This window comes from Bison bison, unplaced genomic scaffold, assembly GCF_000754665.1.
Source record: "Bison bison bison isolate TAMUID 2011002044 unplaced genomic scaffold, Bison_UMD1.0 scf7180017864254, whole genome shotgun sequence".
NCBI lineage: Eukaryota > Metazoa > Chordata > Mammalia > Artiodactyla > Bovidae > Bison > Bison bison.
Window position 1 is genome coordinate 3,229,328 of NW_011494826.1, and position 23,509 is coordinate 3,252,836.

The following is a 23,509-nucleotide window of genomic DNA, read 5'->3' on the forward strand; positions in this document are numbered from 1 at the left end:
CTTCTCCCTCTCTTCTCGTGATCGCACCAGAAAACTCAATACTCTAAGAAATAGCATCTGTGGATGTGCCGGACAGGCTGAGACCAAGTACTCGCTTTGCTCCTGTTTCCAGAATCCACATAGTCCAACTCCAGCCTAGTATATGGCTCATTTGAGTTATTAATAGAAATCACTGGAGACTGGTAAAACTGGAAAACATTCTTCATATTGTACTTGGTGGGGCTTATGTAGATAATTTAAATGGTTTTTTTAAAAACTTGAACATGATATAAATACTCCCATAAACTTCTTATAATAACATGCAACACAATACTGGCATAAAACAATTATAATTGCTATGAACTCTCTGTTTTGGTAATTATTTATTGAGCATCTACTGTACTTGATACTGAGTGCCTAGCGCTCAGAACAGGGTGGTGAATAAGAGAGACAATGAGTCCTGCCCTCACCAAGCTGAGTCTTTGGGGTTATTTACTGCTCTTTGCAGAAGTCCAGTTGCCTGTGTTATGTCACCATTAAAGTCAAAGTCAAAGATGCTGGGGTAACGGGGGATGAAAGTAGTAGCAGTGGGAGAAATAAAAATGGGAAAAAGGATCGTTACTTATAAAAAGCTGCCTTTGAGCAGTTTTGGACTTGCGTTCAATAAGCACTCGTGGAGTTACCCTTCTGTGCAAAATATTGTGACGAACACACAGTCAATTAACTTGACACTGCCAACAGCCAAGACTGGGGGAGATGGGAGGAGGTTATGTGGAAATGCTCACTAAGTCAAAAGCAGCTGAAAACAGCTGCAATATAAAACTAGAGCAAACAGAGGATTCTCAGAGGTGGACTTTGGGGCTGGGTTCTGATCTGGCTTTTTCCAGAGGGAGACGGTTCATATCCCAGTACGAAGAAAGAACATGGACTAAGATGCTGAGACATGGGGGCATGTCTCAGTGAGTAATACGCTGTAAGGAGTATTACGCTGTAAGGAGTAATACGCTGTAAGGAGTAATACGCTGGAAGTAATACTCAGAGAACAGTGAGTAATACGCTGTAAGGAGCTTGAGTGGCAATGTAGGGCCAGGTAAGGCTGAAAGGGTGGGTTGAACCCATGCTAAAAAGAAACTTGAATGTTAAGGAGCTTGTGTTCTGTTTCTTAGATCTCAGAGAGTCAGATAGACACAGTGAGTGTGCATGATACTGGAGAGTAGAAGAATATAGGAGGTAATTGTGATATAACTGACAGACAGGTGACGCATGACAGAGCTTCTGCTAGACAATGACAGTGACAATAGAAAGGATATATTCACCTGTCCCTCATCCTCTGTATCAGCTCAACATGCCTAGCACCCACTGTGCCCAGAGGAGCCACTCAGAGAGATGACATGGAGGGGGATGGGATTGGAGATGGTGACTGGTTACATGTGGAAGTTCAAGACCAAGGCTAACCCTGAAAGTAAGCGCTTCCTTAAATTCTGCACGCTAGGCAGCTTGCCTGCATCGCCCTAACCCCAGCTCTGTTAAAGACTAGCTGATCAGGAGAGTGCAATACCATTTTTCAGGTTATAAAGCCCAGAAGAGCTCATCTGGGGAAGGAAAAAAATAAACTTGGTGTGAGGCCTGCTTTTTTCATGGTTACTAGATAGAGGAGAGGATTGTGTGTGTGTGTATGTGTGTGTGTGTGTGTGTGTGTTTCAGTGTCCAACCTCTGAGACAGAGTTTCTTCTAAACAGCTTTATTGTGTCAAGTTAACCTTCAGAGTCTGCTTTTGCAGTATTTTCCTCCCTCCTGAGAGCCCAGAATTCCTTTCATAAGCAGCTGCTTATTCAGAGGATCTAATGAGGAATTCTGTTTGCTAGCAGTGGTGAAGACAGTTTCCTGAGGAAACTCCAGCCTGACAAAATGATAGGTATGGATGTAGAATTTAACAGGTGGACAACACAGGGCACAATGATCCTGCTTTATAAATATCAATATCAAATGATATTGGAGATGATGGAAATAATGTGAGCACCCAATGACCAGGTAACAAGCAGAGCAAGAATAGAGCCCTCAGGGGCCCAGAGTGAGTGAGGTTATCCTGAAAGCTGTGAACAATAGAAAATTCTTAGAACCTAAGCACAAGTTAAGCAAGAAGCAGGTGAGTAGGTGAAGAAGCCGTGGTGTGTTACAGATCATTTCAGGAAAAAAGGAAGTAGGATAGCTCATATTTTCTCTGCTCTTTCCCCACCTATATCAGTTTCCTAGTATTACCCTAACAAAGTACCAACACCTGCATGGCTTAAAATGACAGAAATTTATTGTGTCACAGTTCTGAAGGCTACAGGTCCAAAACCATGGTGCTGGCAGGGCCGCACTCGTCTCTGATAGCTCTGGAGAGGATTCTCCCTTGCCTCGTCTAGCTTCTGCTGGTGCCAACAGTCCACGGCATTCCTTGGCTTGTAGATGCATCACCCCAGGCCCAGGGCCATCTTCTCACTGAGTGTCTTCACATCACCTTCCCTCTGTGCCCAAATCTCCCCTTTCTATTAGGATGCCCAGTCACATGGATTAGGGCCCCCTCGTGACCTCATTTCAACGTCATTGCTCTGTAAAGATCCTATTTGCAGATCAGCTAACATTTTGAGATATTGGGGTTTGGTACTTCAACATAGGTTTTGTTGGGGACACAATTCAACTCATAGGCCTCCCTGAGCATGATAGTGGCCCTTAGAACACTGTGAAGGCTTTTCCTTCTGGGCAGAGCCCAGACCTGTTTCCCCAGTTGATTTTCACTATAGGGCATTACTACTGAGAAGTAGTGGAACAGCTCCTCCCTTACCTGAGTGTCCCTGAGTGTAGCTGGGTGCTGAGCCTTACTTCACTACCATGGAGTTCCAGCAGCTGTCCCATTGTCACTGACTAGGGCAACTTCAGGCACCGGAACTTTAGCACTCCCTTCTGGAGAAGGGAAGGGCTACCCACTCCAGTATTCCTGCCTGGAAAATTGCATGGACAGAGGAGCCTGGCGGGCTACAGACCACGGGGTTGCAAAGAGTCAGACACGACCAAGCAACTGACACTTTCACTATTTTTTTTTCTTTTCTAAGTATGGGAAGTAGGTGGGGGATACAGGAGCTCCCACTGCAGTTTGGTATCAGCTAGTGTGCCTGGAGAATCCCAGGGATGGGGGAGCCTGGTGGGCTGCCGTCTATGGGGTCGCACAGAGTTGGACACAACTGAAGCGACTTAGCAGCAGCAGCAGCAGCGGTGTGGTTGTGGTTAGGGTGCAATAAACAAGCTCTGTAGATCTGGGCAAAGAGTCAGTTTGCCTTCACACTCCAGCCTTCTTATCTAGTGCTTTATATTGGCAGCAATCTCAAGCTCCTCACTATAATTTTTTCTTTAAAAGTTTTTAGTTCAGTACATTCGACATTACAGAATTAATTTGGCGGGCCACATTTTCTTTGGTGAGTAAATTGAGATGAATTATTTTGTATCCTGTGTACCAGTTACCTTTTAAAAGAATTCTGCTGGAGTTAGTTCTCTCTGGTTGCTCCCCAATATGCTGAAGGGAGGTTTTCAAGTAGAAATGCAAGCACACTATATGACAACATGAGAAAAGTATATAAAAATCCAAGTAAGCATGAACAATCCTCTGCTGCTACCTTTCTAAAAGAGGATACCACCTGAAACATCAGTGACTTAAGCTAATAATAGTAATTTAAAAAATAAGACATTCTTGCTAAATATGGCTTTGGTTGTTTCTGGCCCAATTTAATTTCTGACTACTCTGTAGATGCTCACTTGAAAAACACCAGGTGCCATAATTGATAATGATATTCTGCTGCTGCTGCTGCTGCTGCTGCTGCTGCTAAGTCACTCAGTCATGTCAAACTCTCTGTGACCCTATGGACTGTAGCCCGCCAGGCTCCTTTGTCCATGGGATTCCCAGGGCAAGAATACTGGAATGGGTTGCCATTTCCTTCTCCACAGGATCTTCCCAACCTAGGGATCGAACCTGCGTATCCTTCTTGGCAAGCATGCTCTTTACCAGTGAGTCACCTGGGAAGCCCGTACCCAGCCCCAACTTACCCAGTCCCAACCCCTGCCCTGGTTACAGAGCCACAGCACAACACGAGCACAGCAAACAGTGCCCTAGTTCTGGAGTCAGAAGGACGGCTTTGCTATTGTCCAACGTTAAGGGCCTAACCCAAGGTTATCCCCAAGGTCACTGAAGCTTTCATCTTAGTGTGATTTTCTGAAAAATAGGGTAATCATTATAATCACCCTAAAGAGTTATGATAAAGATTAAATAAGGCACAGAAACAGTTACAAAATGTACATTTTCTCAAACATACTGCTTTGCAGGTGTGCTTCAAAACCTACTCTTCTTTCTCTGCCTTCAAGGCCATTTTCTTAAAAACAGGGGCCATATCTTGTGCATGAAAGTGAAAAAGTGAAAGGTGCTCAGTTGTGTCTGACTCTTGGTGACCCCATGGACTATATGTCCATGGAATTCTCCAGGCCAGAATACTGTAGTAGGTAGCCCTTCCCTTCTCTAGGGTATCTTCCCAACCCAGGGATCAAACCCAGGTCTCCTGCATTGCAGGCAGATTGTTTACCAGCTGAGCCACAAGGGAAGCCCAAGAATCCTGGAGTGGGTAGCCTATCCCTTCTCCAGCAGCTCTTTCTGACCCAGGAATTGAACTGGGGTCTCCTGCATTGCAGGTGAATTCTTTACCAATTTAGTCAAAGCACTAATTATAGTGTTTGGTATAAACGCTCATTACATGCTGGCTGGAGTCATCAGAGAAACTGAACTTTTAGGGAAAACAGAGAAAAAGGAAGATCTCAGGAGAGTAGACAGCTGACTTCTCTGGATTCCTACCCCTATCTCTCCCCTTCCTCCTTTTATTTCTCTTCCCTCTTTTGCCTTGTCTCTCTCTGACCTCTTTTTTCTTCTACTAAGAGACTAATTAAAGAAGCCTGGCTCCTTCTCACCACTAGTGTCTCCCTTCCCCAAAGAGGCCTTCCCTGGTGCCACCTATGGGTTTCTTTATATAAGTTCAGTGCCCAGCTCGATGCCCAGAACACAGCCTGCACATCCCAAACATGTAAAGCAATGAGTCCGATGCCAACACGTGCGGCCACACCTTTCTCTGGTAACCTGACAAGCATCTTTCTCTGCAGAGCCTCAGAATCCTCCCTAACTGAGCACTCCAGGCAGTCACTCATATCAAGCGGAAATAACATGGATATAAAGCCAATTCCCCATCTCTGGGACAGCAATTGTTGATTTAATTGCAGTAATTGTCACTAAGGGTTGAATGACCAAGAGGTTTAAGGAAGGCAAGGGTTGCGAAAGGACATTAGCATTTGTATTTCAGAAGAAATGTTTCTTATTTTCCATTTAGTAGGAATAAAAGATGGGAAATAGCATGTACTCTGTTCTAAGCACATTGTTATTTACTTAAGCTTCATAATCCCAGGATGTAAAATTCAATTTTACAGATGAAGAATGGAGATTAAGAGGTAAACTACCTAAACCAATCTAAAACCACCAGCAAATGATGCAATGAGTATTTGACTCATCTATTTAGCCCCAAGAAATTGCTGATGATGGATAAAAACAAGTATTCAAGAGACAAAGTTGAAAAGGAGGGCCGTTATAAAGTGTTGTTACAAACAGTGACATGGTCTGCCCTTCCTTGGAGATGCTCTGCTATCCTTGTTTGGCATAACTTCATCGGGGACACTAATCCCATCTGTTTGCTTCTCTAACCATCTGGCATTACCTAGGGGACACGGTCTTCCTGCCATTTCACCACAAATTCTATCACTGTGTGATAGAATTGCTGTAGCTGAGAAGTGCAGCCTGATCACAAGATAGGTACTTTAGAAGCTGTGCAAAGCCCAAGGGTTATGGAATCTTTGCCTAACATGCAAGCATCTTGCAGATTAGGCATAAAGCCAATACAAAGCCAATATGAAGGCTTAAATGGGGGAAATCCTACTGGTACCAATGAGCAAAGATCAAGCCCCCCTTTCTATTCAATGCTAAAAGCTTCACTGATTCCTTTACTACCCCTAGGAAAGGCTCACCCAGCCAGCTGTTTGGACCTAATGTTTGGGTTAGTTTGGACCTCATGTTGGGGTTAGTTTGGAGAATGCATGTGTGTCTGACATTCCTTGGGTAACTGTCCAGCTGTTCTGAAGCCTCTTCTCTCCTGCCACCTGCACAGAAGCTGGAAACTCAGATACCCCTTGTCCTAACCTCCCTTTGATGGGCAGCCAGTGTGTAGGACTCTGGCCAGATTTCCTTCCCTGATGGAAGAGGAGAGGGAGGGGCTTCCACAGGTGGATCCTTTCCACTCTTCCCCACTTTGTACAAGGGCATGACGTCCGGGGTTGCAGTAGCCATCTGTGACCATAACACAATAAGCCTAAAGGTGAAACACAACATGCCAAAAGGTGGCAGGGCATTAAGATAAATCCTACTGATCAACCTTGGTGGGCAGACAGGGCCATGTGCCTGTGTTGTTGTTATTCAGTTGCTAAGTTGTGTCCGGCTCTTTGCAACCCCATGGACTGCAGCATGCCAGGCTTCCCTGACCTTCACCATCTCCTGGAGCTTGCTCAAACTCATGTCCATCGAGTTGGTGATGCCATCCAACCATCTCATCCTCTGTTGTCCCCTTCTCCTGCCTTCAATCTTTCCCAGCATCAGGCTTTTTCCATTGAGTTAGTTCTTTGCATCAGGTAACCAAAGTATTGGAGTTTCAGCTTCAGCATCAGTCCTTTCCATGAATATTCAGGACTGATTTCCTTTAGGATTGACTGGTTTGATCTCCTTGATGTCCAAGGAACTCTCAAGAGTCTTCTGCAACACCACAGATCAAAAGCATCAATTCTTTGGCACTGAGCCTTCTTTATGGCCCAACTCTCACAACTGTCCATGACTAGTGGAAAAACCATAGCTTTGACTATAGGGACCTAATATGGGCACATACCCTTTCATGGATCACAGCCTTGTTGTGGCAAAGGGCTTGCATAATTCAATGAAGCTCTGAGCCATGCTGTGCAGGGCCATCCAAAATGGACAGGTCATAGTGAAGAGTTCTGACAAAACATGGGCCACTGGAGGAGGGAATGCAAACCACTCCAGTATTCTCAGCACAAGAACCCCATGGACTGTATGTACCCACATTAGTCCCTGTATTTGTTATCATTAGGGTCAGAGTAAGGAAGACAGACTCTATTTTCTTGAATTTTTACTCCTCAGGAGGATTTGAGCATAGTCCAGTATTGAACCATCAGAGATCCTTAAATTCTGAGCAGAGCAAAGCATTGAAACATGTAACCACTTCCTATACATGAGATGTTTAACCAAGACTGGGACCTTGACCTGGTTTAACCCAGGGTCTAGAAACACAACCAAGAAGTTGAGGTTTTCCCTAGAGGTACCAGATTTATGCAGAGGCAGGAACAAGAGCGTGTCATCATGAAATACCATATAAACCTCAAATACTGTAGGAACTGCAAATATACCAGAATACAGGATCATCAACACTCCTGTGCAAGTTAGGGGTCAAACTCATGCAGCAGCTGGATTCTTTCATGACCCTGTCAGCAACAGGGGAAGCAGAAGCAAACCTGCTTATCATAACTAAAAAAATAAATGTCAGCATGGGACTGGGGTATTCTAATGTGCTGTTCTGCTCCTGAGTTAAAGTCTGCCTGAAAAATATTGACTGGAAGAGAGAAGTGTCTGTTTATGTCTCCAGAGAAAAACAGGAGAGAAGTCGGGCCTGACTTCTGGCCCGGTGAACACCATCTATGGCTACTGAAGGATAAGAATGCTTCTTCATGCTCTCAACTATTTTAAGTTTGTGTATTTTCTTTTTAAAAAAGTTTTTTTTTTTTAAATAATAATAAAATGCTTTACTGTCTTTTGTAATTACAAAGGTATGCAACGCCCCCTCAGGGATTGGCCTCACTTATAGACAGTGGAGAACAATGTGATCCAAATGAAGTGATAAGTAGGGAGAATATTCTGGTGACAGCAAAAAGGTTGGCTTAGGGTGGTCCAGTCAGGATAGTTCAAGCAGAGGAATTTACCACAGGAAATTTGCTACAAGGGGTATAGAAACCAGAGGGAAGGAACATAAAGGAGATCCCAGAGACCAGAAAGCTGCCGCAAATCTGGTCCATGCCCACATGCCTGCACTGACTGATATACAGCTGGAGACTGCTAGAGGCACTGATTCCCACTCTTGCTACCTCGGGAGCCGCCAAAGTTGCTGGGACACAGTCGATTGCGGTGGCCTGAACCTGCCACTCCAGGGGATGGCTTCTCTGCCAGCTAATCTCCCAGCAGTGTCTGCAAGCAGCCAACAAGTGTGTTTGAGGAATGTGGTTTCTAGACATCCTCCCCCTGACACACAGAGAAAAACACAGAAGGGCAGGGATAGATCTGAATGTCAAATCTTGCAGAAGGGACCCAGGAAGGAGGCCAGGATGTGGATCTCCATGGAGGAAGGAGGCCTGGATTCTGGAGCTAGCTCTGCTGTTGATGTGCTGTGTCCTCTCCAAGGCGGTATAGCACAATGATCCAGGACATACATATACTCTGTGTCCTCATAAGCAAAGTGGGGAATAACATCCACCCCAAAGGATGGTTATGAGGGTTAAATAGGATACTGTGGGTGAAGCAGGACAAGGCCTGCAAGATAGTCCCATTCAACAAGATAGTTGTTATGTTATTTTCCCTTTGATTTCAATTTCAATCTGTAAAGAAAAGTGAAGAAGGAGGGGTTAAATCATCTTTGCTACTCTCTAACCAGCCAGAGGAAAGAGGAACTAACAGTTACTCTCAATCTGAGCCTGATTCAGGGCTGGATTTTAGAGACACAGAGAAAAATTAATAATATCCCTGCCTTGAAAGAGCTCACAGTTGAATGAGAAAGCAGAAGAAATTCACTGATTCAAGGTAAAATGTGCTCAGGGTAGAAGGTCTCCAGGGAAAGGTCTTGAAGAATACAATGATGGGTTTTGTAGCATAATGGAAAGATTTACACAGGCTCCACTTTAAACTCAAAATGATTATCTGGTGACCCTGGGCAATTCACTTAGTCATCCCTGCCTCAGTTTCTTTGTCTGTTTAAGTGGAGATTATAAAAGAACTTTCCTTACATAGCCGGTGTGGACATTAGGGAGCTGTACATAAAGCTCCTCCCTTTAGTACCTAGCACTGAAATGCGCTCAAACATGATCAGATTCCCCCCCCTCCCCACCCCGGTCCGTGAGAAGGGCACAAGTGTTCAGCTACAAGGCCTGAACTAGAGAAATGGAAATGCAAAGAGGAAATGACGGCTAAAGAGGGTCTCATAGCTACAAGATCCCTTAATTATTGTGGATAAAGTTAGAGAAACTGGCTAGGCACCCACCCCAGGTGAGAGGCACGAGCTGGCGCACTGCCTCAGCGTCCGCGTTGCCCGTGGCAACCGGCAGTCCTTACCTCTGGCCTGGTCGAAAATGCGCAAGAGCAGTAAGATGGCTCTGAGCTCCTGGTCCCCGGAGCTGGGGTTAGGCAGCGAGAAGGCGCTGCCGGTGGCCGCCGTCTCCACTGGCCCCTCCCTGGAATTATGCACCTTCCCCTCCACGCTGGGCTCCTCGGTAGCGACCGACGCTCTTGAGCAGCTCCTTGTTGTGGGTGAGCGGCCCTTGGGCTCTCGGAGATGTGCATCTCCGAGACATCTCCGAAGTGGTGCTTAGAAAGCATGAAGCGGAAACCCTAGAGGGAACCTTCTCCAGCTGGTTGTGGGAGAGATGGGCGACAGAGTGGGACCCGAGGCTCAGCTCACACTAGTAGCTGGTGACAAATCCCAGACAAATCCTGAACTCCCAGGCTATTGCCGTTTCCTTGTAATTAGAATGCCCAACTGCATTTAGGCTATGTGTTTAATTTCACTTCGTCTCTTTCTTGCTTTTTCTTGGCAAGTTAACTTTCTCCAACACTTAGTCATGGCAAACTGGAGACTTTAACTGGTAAATCAGAAAGTGAGTGTTCAAGAAGCTCCTGTTGCCTTAGGCAAGGAACTGTGTATTAAGCACAAATACTTTTTCTGCTAACAATTTCTGGACTGTCAGAAAATTTGTCATAGGAGAAAGCTTCATTATGCTTTCTTGCCCTAAGTGTGAGTTATAAAATATGTAGCTATCCAGTCCAGTTTCAAGTGGGAACATGCTTGTACTCATTCATTCCATAGAAGAATTGAAAGGAGATAATGAAGGACAGGAAGTCTGGCATGCTGCAGTTCATGGGGTCACAAAGATTCAGGCATGACTTATCAACTGAACAACAGCAAGCCAAGCATGCCTGTCCCTCCCTAACACACACTTGCTTGGAACCTCAGGAACTGGTTTTCACTCGGTTTGAGAACTTAGTCCATTAAGAGAATCCAAGCTCCCTGGAATGAAGGGCAGAAAACAGCATTTCTTCTGGGAGGTGAGGATGGCCACTCAGGGCATGGACTCTGGAGTCACACGCTTTGTGTCTGAATCCAGACTCAATCAGTGATAGGTTCTGTCACCTAAAGCACATCACATAACCTCAAGTCTTAGATCTCTCACTTGTGAAATGGGAAGCATCATGGAGTTATAGCAATCAATTTAGATTATACAAACGTGAAAAATTAAGCTTATCAAACTCATGCTGCACATGAGGATGCAGGCCTGGAATCTGTTTAGACAGAATTTGTATAATGCGATGGTGACAGAACCAAGGTGAGTGGAGTTTCCTCTGTTGGCTCTCCTCTTCCTTTTTTCTTTTCCTTCTTCTCTGTCTGCATGTATCTTGTCTTCCTTACTTTTGCGAACATTTTCCAAACCTCTCTTCTCGTGTGTTTTCATCTTACAGTATATAAGAGAAAGGTAATATCTTTTATATGGCAGTGAATGAAAAGGTAAAAACTCTTGTCTAACTCACACCTACCGGTTTCACAAATATTTACTCTCACCCCATGATCAAAATACTGGCACAGAAGTGAAAATGACATGATGGATTTTTAAAGAATTAAGTGTTTTTTGGTAAAATATTACATTTAGGATATATATGTATGTGTGTACATATATATATATATACACACACATGAGGAGAGCATGGCAACCCACTCCAGTATTCTTGCCTGGAGAATCCCCATGGATGGAGGCGCCTGGCAGGCTACAGTCCATGCGGTCACAAAGAGTCAGACATGACTGAAGCGACTCAGTAGCAGCAGCAGCACATATATACATACAAATATATATATGAAGACTTTCTTAAGCCCACATTATGGGCATGTTATATTTATCCCTTTCATAAAATATTGATTGAATTATTGAATTTTTTGTCCTATACTATACAGATTCCTTCTTTCTACCATGAATTATACAAAGGTGGAAACTTAAGAGGAGGCTGGCCTCAAGAAACATGAAGTATATCCCTAAATTTGTACACTGTAAAATAAGAAATAAGAAGTACAAAAGAGATTCATATTATTTACTATAAAAATTAAGAGTTAGAAGATGTAATTTTCAACTGATTAAGCATTTGAGCTAGACCTTTAAGGGTTAAATAGGATTTGGATAGATAAGTAAGAGATCTTAATTTTCTGATTTTTTTTAGAACAATCACTGCAAAGTGACTATTTTAAATGCAATGAAGAAGCTAAGAACTTTCTTAAGGACGTTGCTATCGCTGTTAAGAAATTGGTATTGTATTACCTATAAGAGCTACTTTTTCAATCTTCCACTTATTTCTTCTTCAAACTTTAATTTAGTACCAACTCTGTTCAACGTACTTCAGTAGATGAATAAGGAAAATATTTGCCCTGAATGAAAATTTCTCTCAGTTTACTAACATTTGCACCAGTGTGGATCAGCCGTGGATTGCTGCCCAGTTTCCCAGGCAGAGCACTGAGTTAAGGACCTGTGCTATGCAAGAGGGCAAGACTGCTCAAGAGAAGAGGCCCTGGTGATAACAGAGCTCAGTTAAGAGTGAGTCACGTGCCATCAATGTGTGAACATTGCTTAAAACCAGCAAACAACCTCTGGGATAAACTGCATGCATAGTGCCAATTTTCCCAAGTCTCTATAAGCACTTCCTCACAAAACTGGTGAAAGATTGTTCGGGACTTACTCCATTAACATAGTGCTTTTCAATGAAAGCAAACAGGTTCTCTTTCAGTTATGCTAACTGGGCCCTATCAAAGTAATATTTAAAGACTTTCCTTTTGAAGTGTCACAACCATGTCTATTTGGCCTTGGCCCTGAATGATATTTCAGAAAGGTGACATCCCATTTGATTTAAAAATATTGAGTAAAAATCTCCTACATATCAAATATCTTAAAATGTAGAAATTGGCTATAAAATAAATGAGTCTACAGATTGCTGAAAAAAGTTAATCTCGTTACTTTGTATTTTTATGGAATTATACATAGTTGTACATGTATACTACAGAATTCGATTTTATAATCCCAGTAAATCAAGTGCATATATCTAAACACTGAGAGTTTGTGTGTGTGGTACTGCGTTGTGATCCTGGGAAACCTTTTCCTCGTTTTGTTCTTTTATTAAAATGTTATGTCTTTCTCCAGGATTTGAAAAGTTCAAAGTATTTATTTTGGCTTATTAAAGTATTTAGCATGTCTCCATATACCATATGATCTGTGAAATCCCTTAAATAGAGATAAATCCTCTCATTTTTTACGGTAACATTTTCACTATAATAAAAGCATTGTGTGTTTACCATGGGAAAGTTAAGGAAAAATAGACAAGCAAAAGGAAGAAAGTGTAAAAAACATCATGATCCCACCCTAAAATAATCATGATTAACTCTTTGATGGATGTCTTTCCTACTTTCAGGATATAGATGATGCCTGTATTGAATTTTATTTTTTACCAGAAAAATGATCATACTAAATATACAGTTAGTTAACCTGCTTTTTATGATTCATAAAATATAATGACACTTTTTCAGATCATAAAGAACTATACCCACTACCACCATTTATTTGAAACAGTTTATCTGTTATTTCCACTATCAGATTATCAATTTTTTAAATGTTTTTCCTTTTTTTAAAATAGTCCCACATATATATCCCCACCTGACTATTTGTTTGGATTTTTAGGTAGATATTAGAAAACTATCATTCTTTTTATACCTAAGCATGCTTTTACAGTCATGTTCCAGTTTATTAAGGAGATTTTTCTCAATGTCACTCTTTTTTAGGAGTCTTTCCTAAAACAGAACACACACATAGTGAAAAAATAATTTCTGAGTAGAAGAAATTAAAAGATAAATGAAGAAAGATACCTTAAAATCTGATTGGAGAACAATTATTTCCCACTTTCTATTCCAAATAAAAATGACAGCAAAAGATGTTTACTGAAAAGCAAATTTTGATGTCTGAAAACATTTGTGGGCATTGTTTAGGAAATCAATCTCATTATTTTAATGTCTTAACTTTTTAAATATGTAACTTACATTTTCAGGAAGAAATGAGAAAGTCCACAATAGATCTTCTGGAAATTGAAAGCATGGAACTCAGCAGATTATATTTTGTATTGGAAACTCTTCCCACTAGTGTTAGCAGAGAACTGGAAGGTATTTTGAGTTTATTAACTGTAGAAATTTAGTTTATCTTATAAGGCAGTAATCTAGTACTTGTAGCAAGATGAGTTGAATAGTTATTCCATATCAAAAATATCCAGAAAGAGTATACAAGACACATACAGTGAGATCCAAAGTATGTTTCCCTTTTAAGTGGGATAACATATATGACTTGAATTTATATAATTATTATAAATAGACTAAAGTCAATATTTGTCCTTTTGTGACTGGCTTATTTCACTTGGCATGTCTTTAGGGTAATTCACGTTGTAGCATATGCCAGAATTTCTTTTACAGATGAACAATATTCCACTGTATGTATATACCATGGTTTGTTTATCCATTCATCCATCAGTAGACCCTTGCATTATTTCCATTTTTTAGCTATTGTAAATTATGTAGTTACAAAATAATAAAAATAACAATTATAATAGTAAATAACAGTGCCGTTACAAACGTGTGCTTATATCCATTGTATCAAGTGTGCAAATAAGTCTCTCCTTCCAACTCCTTGGGTAGAAATTTAGAAGGGAATTGCTGGATTGTATGGTAATACAGTAATTTTGTGTTTCATTTTCCAAGAAGCTGTCATATTGCTTTCCACAGTGACTGCACCATTTTACCTTCATTTGCACAATGCAAAAGCATTCCAATTTTTCTACATTCTTGCCAGCACTTGCTATTTTCTGTTTTTGTTTTAAATAACAGCCACCCTACTGGATAAGAATTGCTGTCTCTTGTGGTTTTGATTTGCATTTCCCTAATGATTAGTGATGCGGAGCATCTTTTCATGTGCTTATTGGCCATTGGTACATCTTCTTTGGGAAAATGTCTGTTTATTTCCTTTGCCCATTTCTTAATTAGGTTATTTACTTCATTATTGTTGAGCTGTGGGAATTCTTTATACATTCAGGATGTTAACCCCTTTTCAGATGTATAATTTGCAAGGATTTTGTCCCATTCAATGGGCTACTTTATCACTCTTGTTGATAATGACTTTTGATACACAAAGGTTTTTAATTTTGACATAGCCCAGTTTATCTATATTTTCACTTGTTGCCTGTGCTTTTGGTGTCATATCCAACAAATCATGGCTAAATCCAATGTTATGAAGATTTCACCTATGTTTTCTTCTAAGCATTTTATAGTTTTAGCTCTTATATTTAGGCCTTTAATCCATAGTGAGTTAAATTTTGTATTTGTTGTAAGATCAGACTCCAACTTTATTTTTCCAGCTGCCAGGAGTGTTGGCTGAAGCTCATAGCTCAGTTCCTCTGCAGGAATTGTCCTTGACAAAAGAGAAAGGCTTCAGTCCAGGTTACAGCCTCCCCTAGTGCTGCCCGCGTTCAGTGACTGCTCACCGGGGGAGCACAAGGGTCCGCCTCTCTCCATCACTGTAGAGTACCTCCGAAGTGTCACTGCAGCTTCAAAACTCATTATCATTTAAACCCTCCACCCTTCTGCAACTCTTATCTCCTCAGAGGAGATGTTCCCCAGCTCTATACAAATTTAAAAATTTGTTTCCTAGGGAGCCCAACCTAAAACAGTGGTCTAAATAAACTGGAAAAAAAAAAAAAAAAGATTTTTAAAGTAGCTGTTCCAGTTATCCATTTATTGCCTTGCAGCTCTGAATCTACCTTCATTGTCTGCTCTGTCATAAGACAGTTGGGTCCTGTAAGTTTCTCCCTTTGCTAGTAGGCCCAGTATTAAGCTTTGTTAGTACAGGGCACTGGAGGGACACTGGAGGAAGAGGGGGTTCTCTTCGTGTTCCAGTGTGCTCAGCTTGGCCAGCTCCTGCAGTGCGGGTAACTTCTCCCAGCAGCGTGCAGCAGCCCTCAGTGCCTGGAAGCTCCCACCCATATGCCTCGGGCAGCTTCATGGTGGATTGCTACCAGTGCGGCACCTCCCTGTGAAGCTTCTCTGGCACTGTTTGCAGTGAGTTCTGAAGTGTAGCAATTCCCTGTGGGCAGGTCTCCCCAGTGCCCCCAGATGCCATATTTCTAGTAAGTTCTGCCAACCCAGCATTTCATGAAGTTCTTTGCCATCCAATGATCCACAGCCCTCTTCAGTGGGGTCTGGATCTTGGGACTGGAGGTGCTGCTTCCTAGAAGGCACTCTATCTCGGCCTTCGGGATAGTGCTGCTCCTTGTGCTGGGTATTGCTGAATTCTTTAGAGTCCTCTTTGTGTGTGCTGTGCTAAACTGCTTCAGTCGTGTCTGACTCTTTGCGACCCCATGGACTGTAGCCCACTCGGCTACCCTGTCCATGGGATTCTCCAGGCAAGAATACTGCAGTGGGTTGCCGTGCCCTGCCCCAGGAGGTCTTCCTGATCCAAGGATCGAACCCGCACTCTGCACTGGAAGATGGATTCTTTACCACTAGTGCCACCTTACTTTCTTACTATTCATTCTCTCATTACTTTAATTCTCTGAAGTGAAGTGAAGTGAAAGTCACTCAGTCGTGTCCTACTTTTTGCGGCCCATGGACTGTAGTCCATGGAATTCTCCAGGCCTGAATACTGGAGTGGGTAGCCTTTCCCTTCTCCAGGGGATCTTCCCAACCCAGGGATCAAACCCAGGTCTCCTGGATTGCAGGCAGATTCTTTACCAACTGAGCTAATTCTCTGATCAGATCAGATCAGATTAGATCAGTCGCTCAGTCGTGTCTGACTCTTTGCGACCCCATGAATCTCAGCACGCCAGGCCTCCCTGTCCATCACCAACTCCCAGAGTTCACTCAGACTCACGTCCATCGAGTCAGTGATGCCATCCAGACATCTCATCCTCTGTCATCTTCTCCTCCTGCCCCCAATCCCTCCCGGCATCAGAGTCTTTTCCAGTGAGTCAACTCTTCGCATGAGGTGGCCAAAGTACTGGAGTTTCAGCTTTAGCATCATTCCTTCCAAAGAAATCCCAGGGCTGATCTCCTTCAGAATGGACAGGTTGGATCTCCTTGCAGTCCAAGGAACTCTCAAGAGTCTTCTCCAACACCACAGTTCAAAAGCATCAATTCTTTGGCGCTCAGCCTTCTTCACAGTCCAACTCTCACATCCATACATGACCACAGGAAAAACCATACCCTTGACTAGATGGACCTTTGTTGGCAAAGTAATGTCTCTGCTTTTGAATATGCTATCTAGGTTGGTCATAACTTTCCTTCCAAGGAGTAAGCATCTTTTAATTTCATGGCTGCAGTCACCATCTGTAGTGATTTTGGAGCCCAGAAAAAGAAAGTCTGTCACTGTTTCCACTGTTTCCCCATCTATTTCCCATGAAGTGGTGGGACTGGATGCCATGATCTTCATTTTCTGAATGTTGACCTTTAAGCCAACTTTTTCACTCTCCACTCTCACTGTCATCAAGAGGCTTTTGATTTCCTCTTCACTTTCTGCCATAAGGGTGGTGTCATCTGTAAATCTGAGGTTATTGATATTTCTCCTGGCAATCTTGATTCCAGCTTGTGTTTCTTCCAGCCCAGCGTTTCTCATGATGTACTCTGCATATAAGTTAAAAAAACAGGGTGACCATATACAGCCTTGACGAACTCCTTTTCCTACTTGGAACCAGTCTGTGGTTCCATGTCCAGTTCTAACTGTTGCTTCCTGACCTGCATACAAATTTCTCAAGAGGCAGATCAGGTGTTCTGGTATTCCCATCTCTTTCAGAATTTTCCACAGTTTATTGTGATCCACACAGTCAAAGATACAGTTAATAATTCCTGATGTTAAAATTTCCCTATTCAATGTGAGATTTCTATCTCCCAATTAGACTCTGAATGATATAGTCAGTTATGAAACAATATGCTCAGTTAGTTGACAGGGAAAATCCAGCAAACTCCTACATGCTGATAAAAAATAAAACTTAAAAGAATCTGTGCTCAAGACAGAATTAAGAATGTTTTTGTTTTATTTTCTTTGGTTGCTTTTTTTTTTTTACTATCCAGTACTTTTATAAGCAAGACAAATATTTTAGAAGGGAAAAGAAATACTGTGCTAATTTATAAGGTCTTTGATATACATAAAATACTTAACCAAATAAATTTAATTGGCCTTGTATTATGAAGCTTTTCAACTCAAAGTATGGTCCTTGGATCAGTAGCATCAACCTCACCTGGGAGCTTGTTACAAAATGCAGAATCTCTAGGTCCTCCTCAGACCTACTATATCAAATTCTATATTTCAACAATACCCCCCAGGTGATGTATATGCATAGTCAAGACATGAAGTTTGAGAAGCCCTACTACAATGCGCAATTTAACTTATAACGTATGAAAAAAATAATTTAGTTCTCTCAGGGGAGCTACCAGTTTCCAGGGAATTTGTTGCATAGAAATGATAGCCCAATACTCATTTTTAAACAACAGTTCAAAAATTCATGCATTTTCACCATCTATATCTCAAGCACGGAGGTGATCCTTTGAAGTCTTCTGTGATTTAAGCCTTATGTGATTACACAGATATGTTATTTATCGGTGGATAATTTAGTTTTTTTAACACACTGGCTTCCCCAGAAAGCAGAGCTAGAAGCAGTGGCTTTTGCACTTTTATTTATTTATTTTTAATTTCAATACTCTATTTATTTATTTGGCTGCTCCAGGTCTTAGCTGTGGGACTCAGGATCTTCAATCTTCATTGTGGCATTGAGGATCTTTTTTACTTTCTGCATGCGGGATCTAGTTCCCTGACCATGATGGAACCCAGGCCCCCTGCATTGGGAGCATGGAGTCTTAGCCACTAGACCACCAGGGAAGTCCCTACACTATTATTTTATTAGGACATACAGTCCAGGTGGATGAGAATGGGATAAGGAACCAAAGCAGGAAGAAGGGAGAGCTAATATGGAGGCAATATGATGCTGACTACTGGTGACAGCAACTAGTTAAGTACGAGAATATGCCCCCAGGACACAGTGGTACCCCTTCTCAGGAACATCCAGGCAGTCCACTGGTGCATGCTTGCCACATCTCCCAAACTTGGCGTTACACATACACGAGGAGTGTGAGTATCTGAAGATGTCCCATAGTAGAGGTGACAGGAAAGTCCTGGATAGCTGAGAAGTGGATAGGACAGGCAGGAATCAGGAGCTGTCAGACTGCACCAGTCTAAAGTTGTGCAGAGCTCATAGAAAGCTGGTCACTGACCACAGCAGCAGCTGAAATTAGGGATATAATTGATAGGTGAGATTGAGAGGGTCCAAAGGGGTGAGGGAGAGGTGTCTGATCCAGAACATACTTAGAAGAATATTTCAAAGAAAGACATAATTTGTTTATGACTTGAAAGGTCAGTATCTACAATTGTGCAGTTTCTCAAATAACTGAGTAACATTTCTTCCACTTTTAAGAATGTGTCAGGGATGCACGCAGAGTGAATCTTGTTGAGATGAGTGAACTACACACAAAAATTACAAGGATAAATGATGAAATTGAGTTTCTAAAGAAGAAAATACTCCATCTGCAAACAGATAATACAGCTCTAGGGTAGGTATTTTTGTTTGTTTGAAGAAGTCAGGGTCTGGGGATAAAGTGGGAAATTTTTCTTAAGGGATTTGTCCTCTGGTCTGATCTTCCCTGTAGCTCAGTCAATAAAGAATCTGCCTGCAAGGCAGGAGACCCAGATTCAATTCCTGAATCAGGAGGACATGGCAACCCACTCCAGTATTCTTGCCTTGGAAAATCCCAATGGACAGAGGAGCCTGGCAGGCCAGAGTCCATGGGGTCACACACAATCGGACACGAATTATCGACTGAACCACCTCTGAACTGGTGCCGGGCAAGTTAAGAGGCAGAGATAACTTGTAGAAGATGACTGGGCTGATGAGGGATGTGTGATAGCTTCAGAGAGCTGGGAAGAGAGCAGAAAACCTTCTACCACCATAGCCAGGAGACTGTAGGATTTCAGAAGGAATTAACCTTCCCACAGCAACTACACACAACTTACTGTGTGTAAGTCACACACTGCCTCGCACCCCAGCTCCAAAGGTAGAAACACAGTGACTTTCATTTCATTTTTAGTAAAATTAAGTTTACAAGCCTCAACCACCAAAGCAAGAAATCTTGCTGGGTGTTGTGTTGCAAGTATAATATCAAACCAGGTATACTGTAGCTAGATTAGTTCTTTAAAGACATTCAGGTATAGTCTTGTGGAGGGCTGAGGATGGGATTGGTCCTAGATATTTATTACCTGCAATTAAATGGAAGCTGACATCTGTTAGTTTCATTTGTTTATTCTTCAGCTATGTTATTAGCACTTCCCCTTCTGTGGGCTTCATCTTTTCCATCTGTAAAATGGAGATTACAAATCTTGACTTACCCAGTCCATGAAGGAAGAGATATTATGAAAGAAAAAACAATAAAATCCTGAAAAATATCTCAGCTCTATGAGTAAATTTGCAAGAGTAATGTATAAATGTCAGACTTCCAGTTTGTGAGAGTAAGAAATACTCAAAGAGTCCTTATTATAGTGGAAAAAAATCTTCTTGGGAAGGTAAAATATTCAGAAGGTTGCTTTGGTGCAAAAGATATCAAAGCATCAGGAATTAGGTGGGATCTCAAGGCCCAGGGATAGTTTTCTTGGAACACCTATTTTGGAAGATGCTCTATGAAAAAGAAAGGTCCTTGACCACAGAAGTCTGCGAAAGACTGCATGCACTAACCCCTCTTGGAGATTCACAATGCATATTTATGCATGGTGCGTGCTAGCCACAATCACCGGAGACCACAGACTACCAATTCCTAAACTACTAACAAGGAAGCTAATGCCCAGGCTGGAATACTCACATCAATTGGCCAGCACCATCACACCCCTATGGAACAATGACTCTCAAACTTGAGTGTACATTAGCATCACCTGGAGTGCTTGTTAAAACACAAATTACTGGGCCCTCCACCGCAGATTTCTGATTCAGTAGGTCTAGGGAATGAGGGCAAGAATTTCCATTTTTAACAAGTTCCTAGATGCTGCTGCTGGTCCTGACCACATTTTGAGAATCACTGCCCTAGAGAAATCTTCATGGAAAGCCAAATTACAAGTGAACATAACGTGGATTGCCTGATGAACCAGCATCACCAAGCTACAGTCAATTATTGCATCCATTTTTGGAAGAAAGATGTACATCAAGGTGCCTGCACTGTCTGACAGGCTGGTCCTCCCCTGGACAGTCCTCAAAACCTGGGCACATGCAAGCTTTTCGGGGGTGGGGGAAGGGGATTTCCTCAGGTCCTGAGAATTTGGGAGACCAACCCATCTCAATATACCTAGTCAGGTGTATTGATTTGATATGTTTTGCTTTGCTTCCTTACGGCTACTCAATCCTTAGTTTGCTTCATCCTTAGCAGGCTTCCTCTACTAAACCTACAAAATACCCTTTATTTGACACCATCTAACCTGGGATTCTTTCAATTGCCTTTCTGTGGTGGAGTTAATTCTGGAAAATAAACTTACCAACAACCTGTTTCTATTTTCCTGAGCCTTTGCCCACAATCCCCCTGAACTTAAGTGTTTAGCTTTGGAGATTAGAAGAAAGTCTTTACATTGCAGGAGATTTGAAAAAAGGAAAACAGAGAAATGGCATCACTGTTCTTCCTCCAAATCTTCTATTGTCATTCCTGGGGCAGATGTTTCTCACAATCTTAGGGTCTCCTTCAGGTGGGAGTGGCCAGCAATGAATATGTAAGGTTAACCTCTCCTCTTGAACTCAGATTCGGCTGTGGCTGTGAGAAGATAGGGCTTCCCAGGTGACTCAGTGGTAAAGAATTCGTCTGAGATGCAGAAGACACAAGAGATGCCACGAGTTCAATCCTTGGGTCAGGAAGATCCCCTGGAGGACGGCATGGCAACCCACTCCAGTGTTCTTGCCTTGGAGAATCCCATGGACAGAGGAGCCGGGCAGGCTATAGTCCATAGGGTCACACAGAGTCAGACACGACTGAAGCAACTGAGTACACACAAATGTGAGGAGTTAAGAGAGTTTAAATTAGATTTTAAACACCCTCTGAACCATGAAGACAGACTCAGATCCCTCTTCCCCAATTCCGTCCTTCAGAGGGGGATTAGGTTTCTCCTGGACATTCTATGCAGGGCAATGGCATCAGAAGGTGACTAGAAGAGTGGTGGGATGTTTATCTATCTTTGGCTTAAGTATGTATCTCACGATGATAAGGTAGTCATGGCAAAGTTACATACCAAATCTTTGTCCAGCGAGATTCCACTTGCCTGTTCAAAATGGTTTTTGAATCATTGTAAGCTTTAAACCAAAATATCCCATAGTAACTACCTGGTATATGAAGATGGCTGGGGTGAGGCGGGACCCCAAGACACTTTGGCAGTGATAAAGAGTTGCAAGATGGATACCGTGTTTCCGTCTGTCCTTCGTCTCAACCAAGTTTAGGCCATGACAAATACAACTCTAAAATAAGCCAGTCCAGGTTCTATGCACAGTACTGGATGCTTGGGGCTGGTGCACTGGGACGACCCAGAGGGAGGGTAGGGGAGGGAGGAGGGAGGAGGGTTCAGAATGGGGAACGCGGGTGTACCTGTGGCAGATTCATTTCGATATTTGGCAAAACTAATACAATATTGTAAAGTTTTAAAAATAAAATAAAATTTAAAAAAAATAAAATAAAATTTAAAAAATATAAAATAAAATAAGTGTCCCTTAAGTTTCCCTCTCTATGGTGGTTCATCTCATCAAACAGACTTTAAATTTCTTTCTGGGAAAAGCCATTCTTTTTATGCCAAGAAGGATTCTTTTTCTCTAGTGAAAGGCAAGAGGAGCTAGCGAAGCATTATGGAAAGATTGTCCTGTCAGTCAACCACGCAATGAAAGAAAAAGCCACTACCACTATTTACATCAATGAGACTTATACCAAAATTAATTTGGAGAAAAAAGAACTCGAATTGCAAAAAACCTATATTCAAGAAATAGAGGAGCAAATAGAAAGAGAAAGAGCAGAATATTTGAAGAAAAAGGAAAAACTGAATCAAGAGGTAAGTGGTATGATTTTTTTTTAAAATAGAGAATTGTACAGAATTGAAGCAGGATATGAGAAATAACGTATTTGCCCTTGAAGACAGCAAGTGTTCCCATGGTATCTTCTGCAGGAATAGAGCAGAGGCTCCAGGACACTGGAGCCCGTGGGGGAGATTGATTTGTCCCACGATCTCAGTTCATGGGAAAGAATACAAGTGATAACGATGGCAACATTGGGGTGGCCCCTTGCTTATATGCAGCCCTATAGGAAGTAGAAATTTGCTTCCGTGCCATTTGGTTGTCTTTGACAGTTCTGAGGCTCTGTTTCTGTGGATAGGATCAGTGAGTTCAGCTCTGCTGGAACTGATGCGGAAACTTGGCCTCTATGCGCTGTCACCGAATTGAATCTTGGAAACAGAGTTTTGGGTGAAGAAGAAAAGAATAGCTTTATTGCTTTGCCAACAAAAGGTAACCACAGTGGGCTGATGCCCTCAAAATCATGTGTCCTAAGCCAGTGAGGAGGGAGTCTTTTGGTCAAGGGAAGGATTGCAGACAAGGATCAGGGTGCACATGGGGGTCTACATTCCTTCAATCCAGAGGTTATCTGGCCTGGCATCAGGTGGTCTTGTGATGGCTTCTATGATTCTCAAGGTTATTGAACTGTGACCTTCTCTCTGAAATGAAAAATGCTTCAACAAGTAGTTAATTATATCCATGGAAAAGAAATGCAAAAAAAGCAAAATGGCTGTCCGGGGAGGCCTTACAAATAGCTGAAAAAAGAAGAGAAGCAAAAAGCAAAGGAGAAAAGGAAAGATAAAAGCATCTGAATGCAGAGTTCCAAAGAATAGCAAGAAGAGCGATCAATGCAAAGAAATAGAGGAAAACAGCAGAATGGGAAAGACTAGAGATCTCTTCAAGAAAATT

General features: G+C 42.2%; 1 protein-coding gene across 1 annotated transcript in view; it reads left to right on the plus strand.

Moving 5' to 3' along the window:
* The first annotated feature begins 9,501 nt into the window (after positions 1-9,501).
* Positions 9,502-23,509, plus strand: part of CCDC175 (coiled-coil domain containing 175) — a 66,403-nt gene continuing 52,395 nt past the window's right edge. The window contains exons 1-5 of the mRNA XM_010847765.1: positions 9,502-9,679; positions 11,633-11,718; positions 13,502-13,613; positions 18,959-19,094; positions 22,374-22,602. Coding sequence (XP_010846067.1) covers positions 9,502-9,679; positions 11,633-11,718; positions 13,502-13,613; positions 18,959-19,094; positions 22,374-22,602 — 741 coding nt within the window. The remainder of the gene's footprint in view (positions 9,680-11,632; positions 11,719-13,501; positions 13,614-18,958; positions 19,095-22,373; positions 22,603-23,509) is intronic.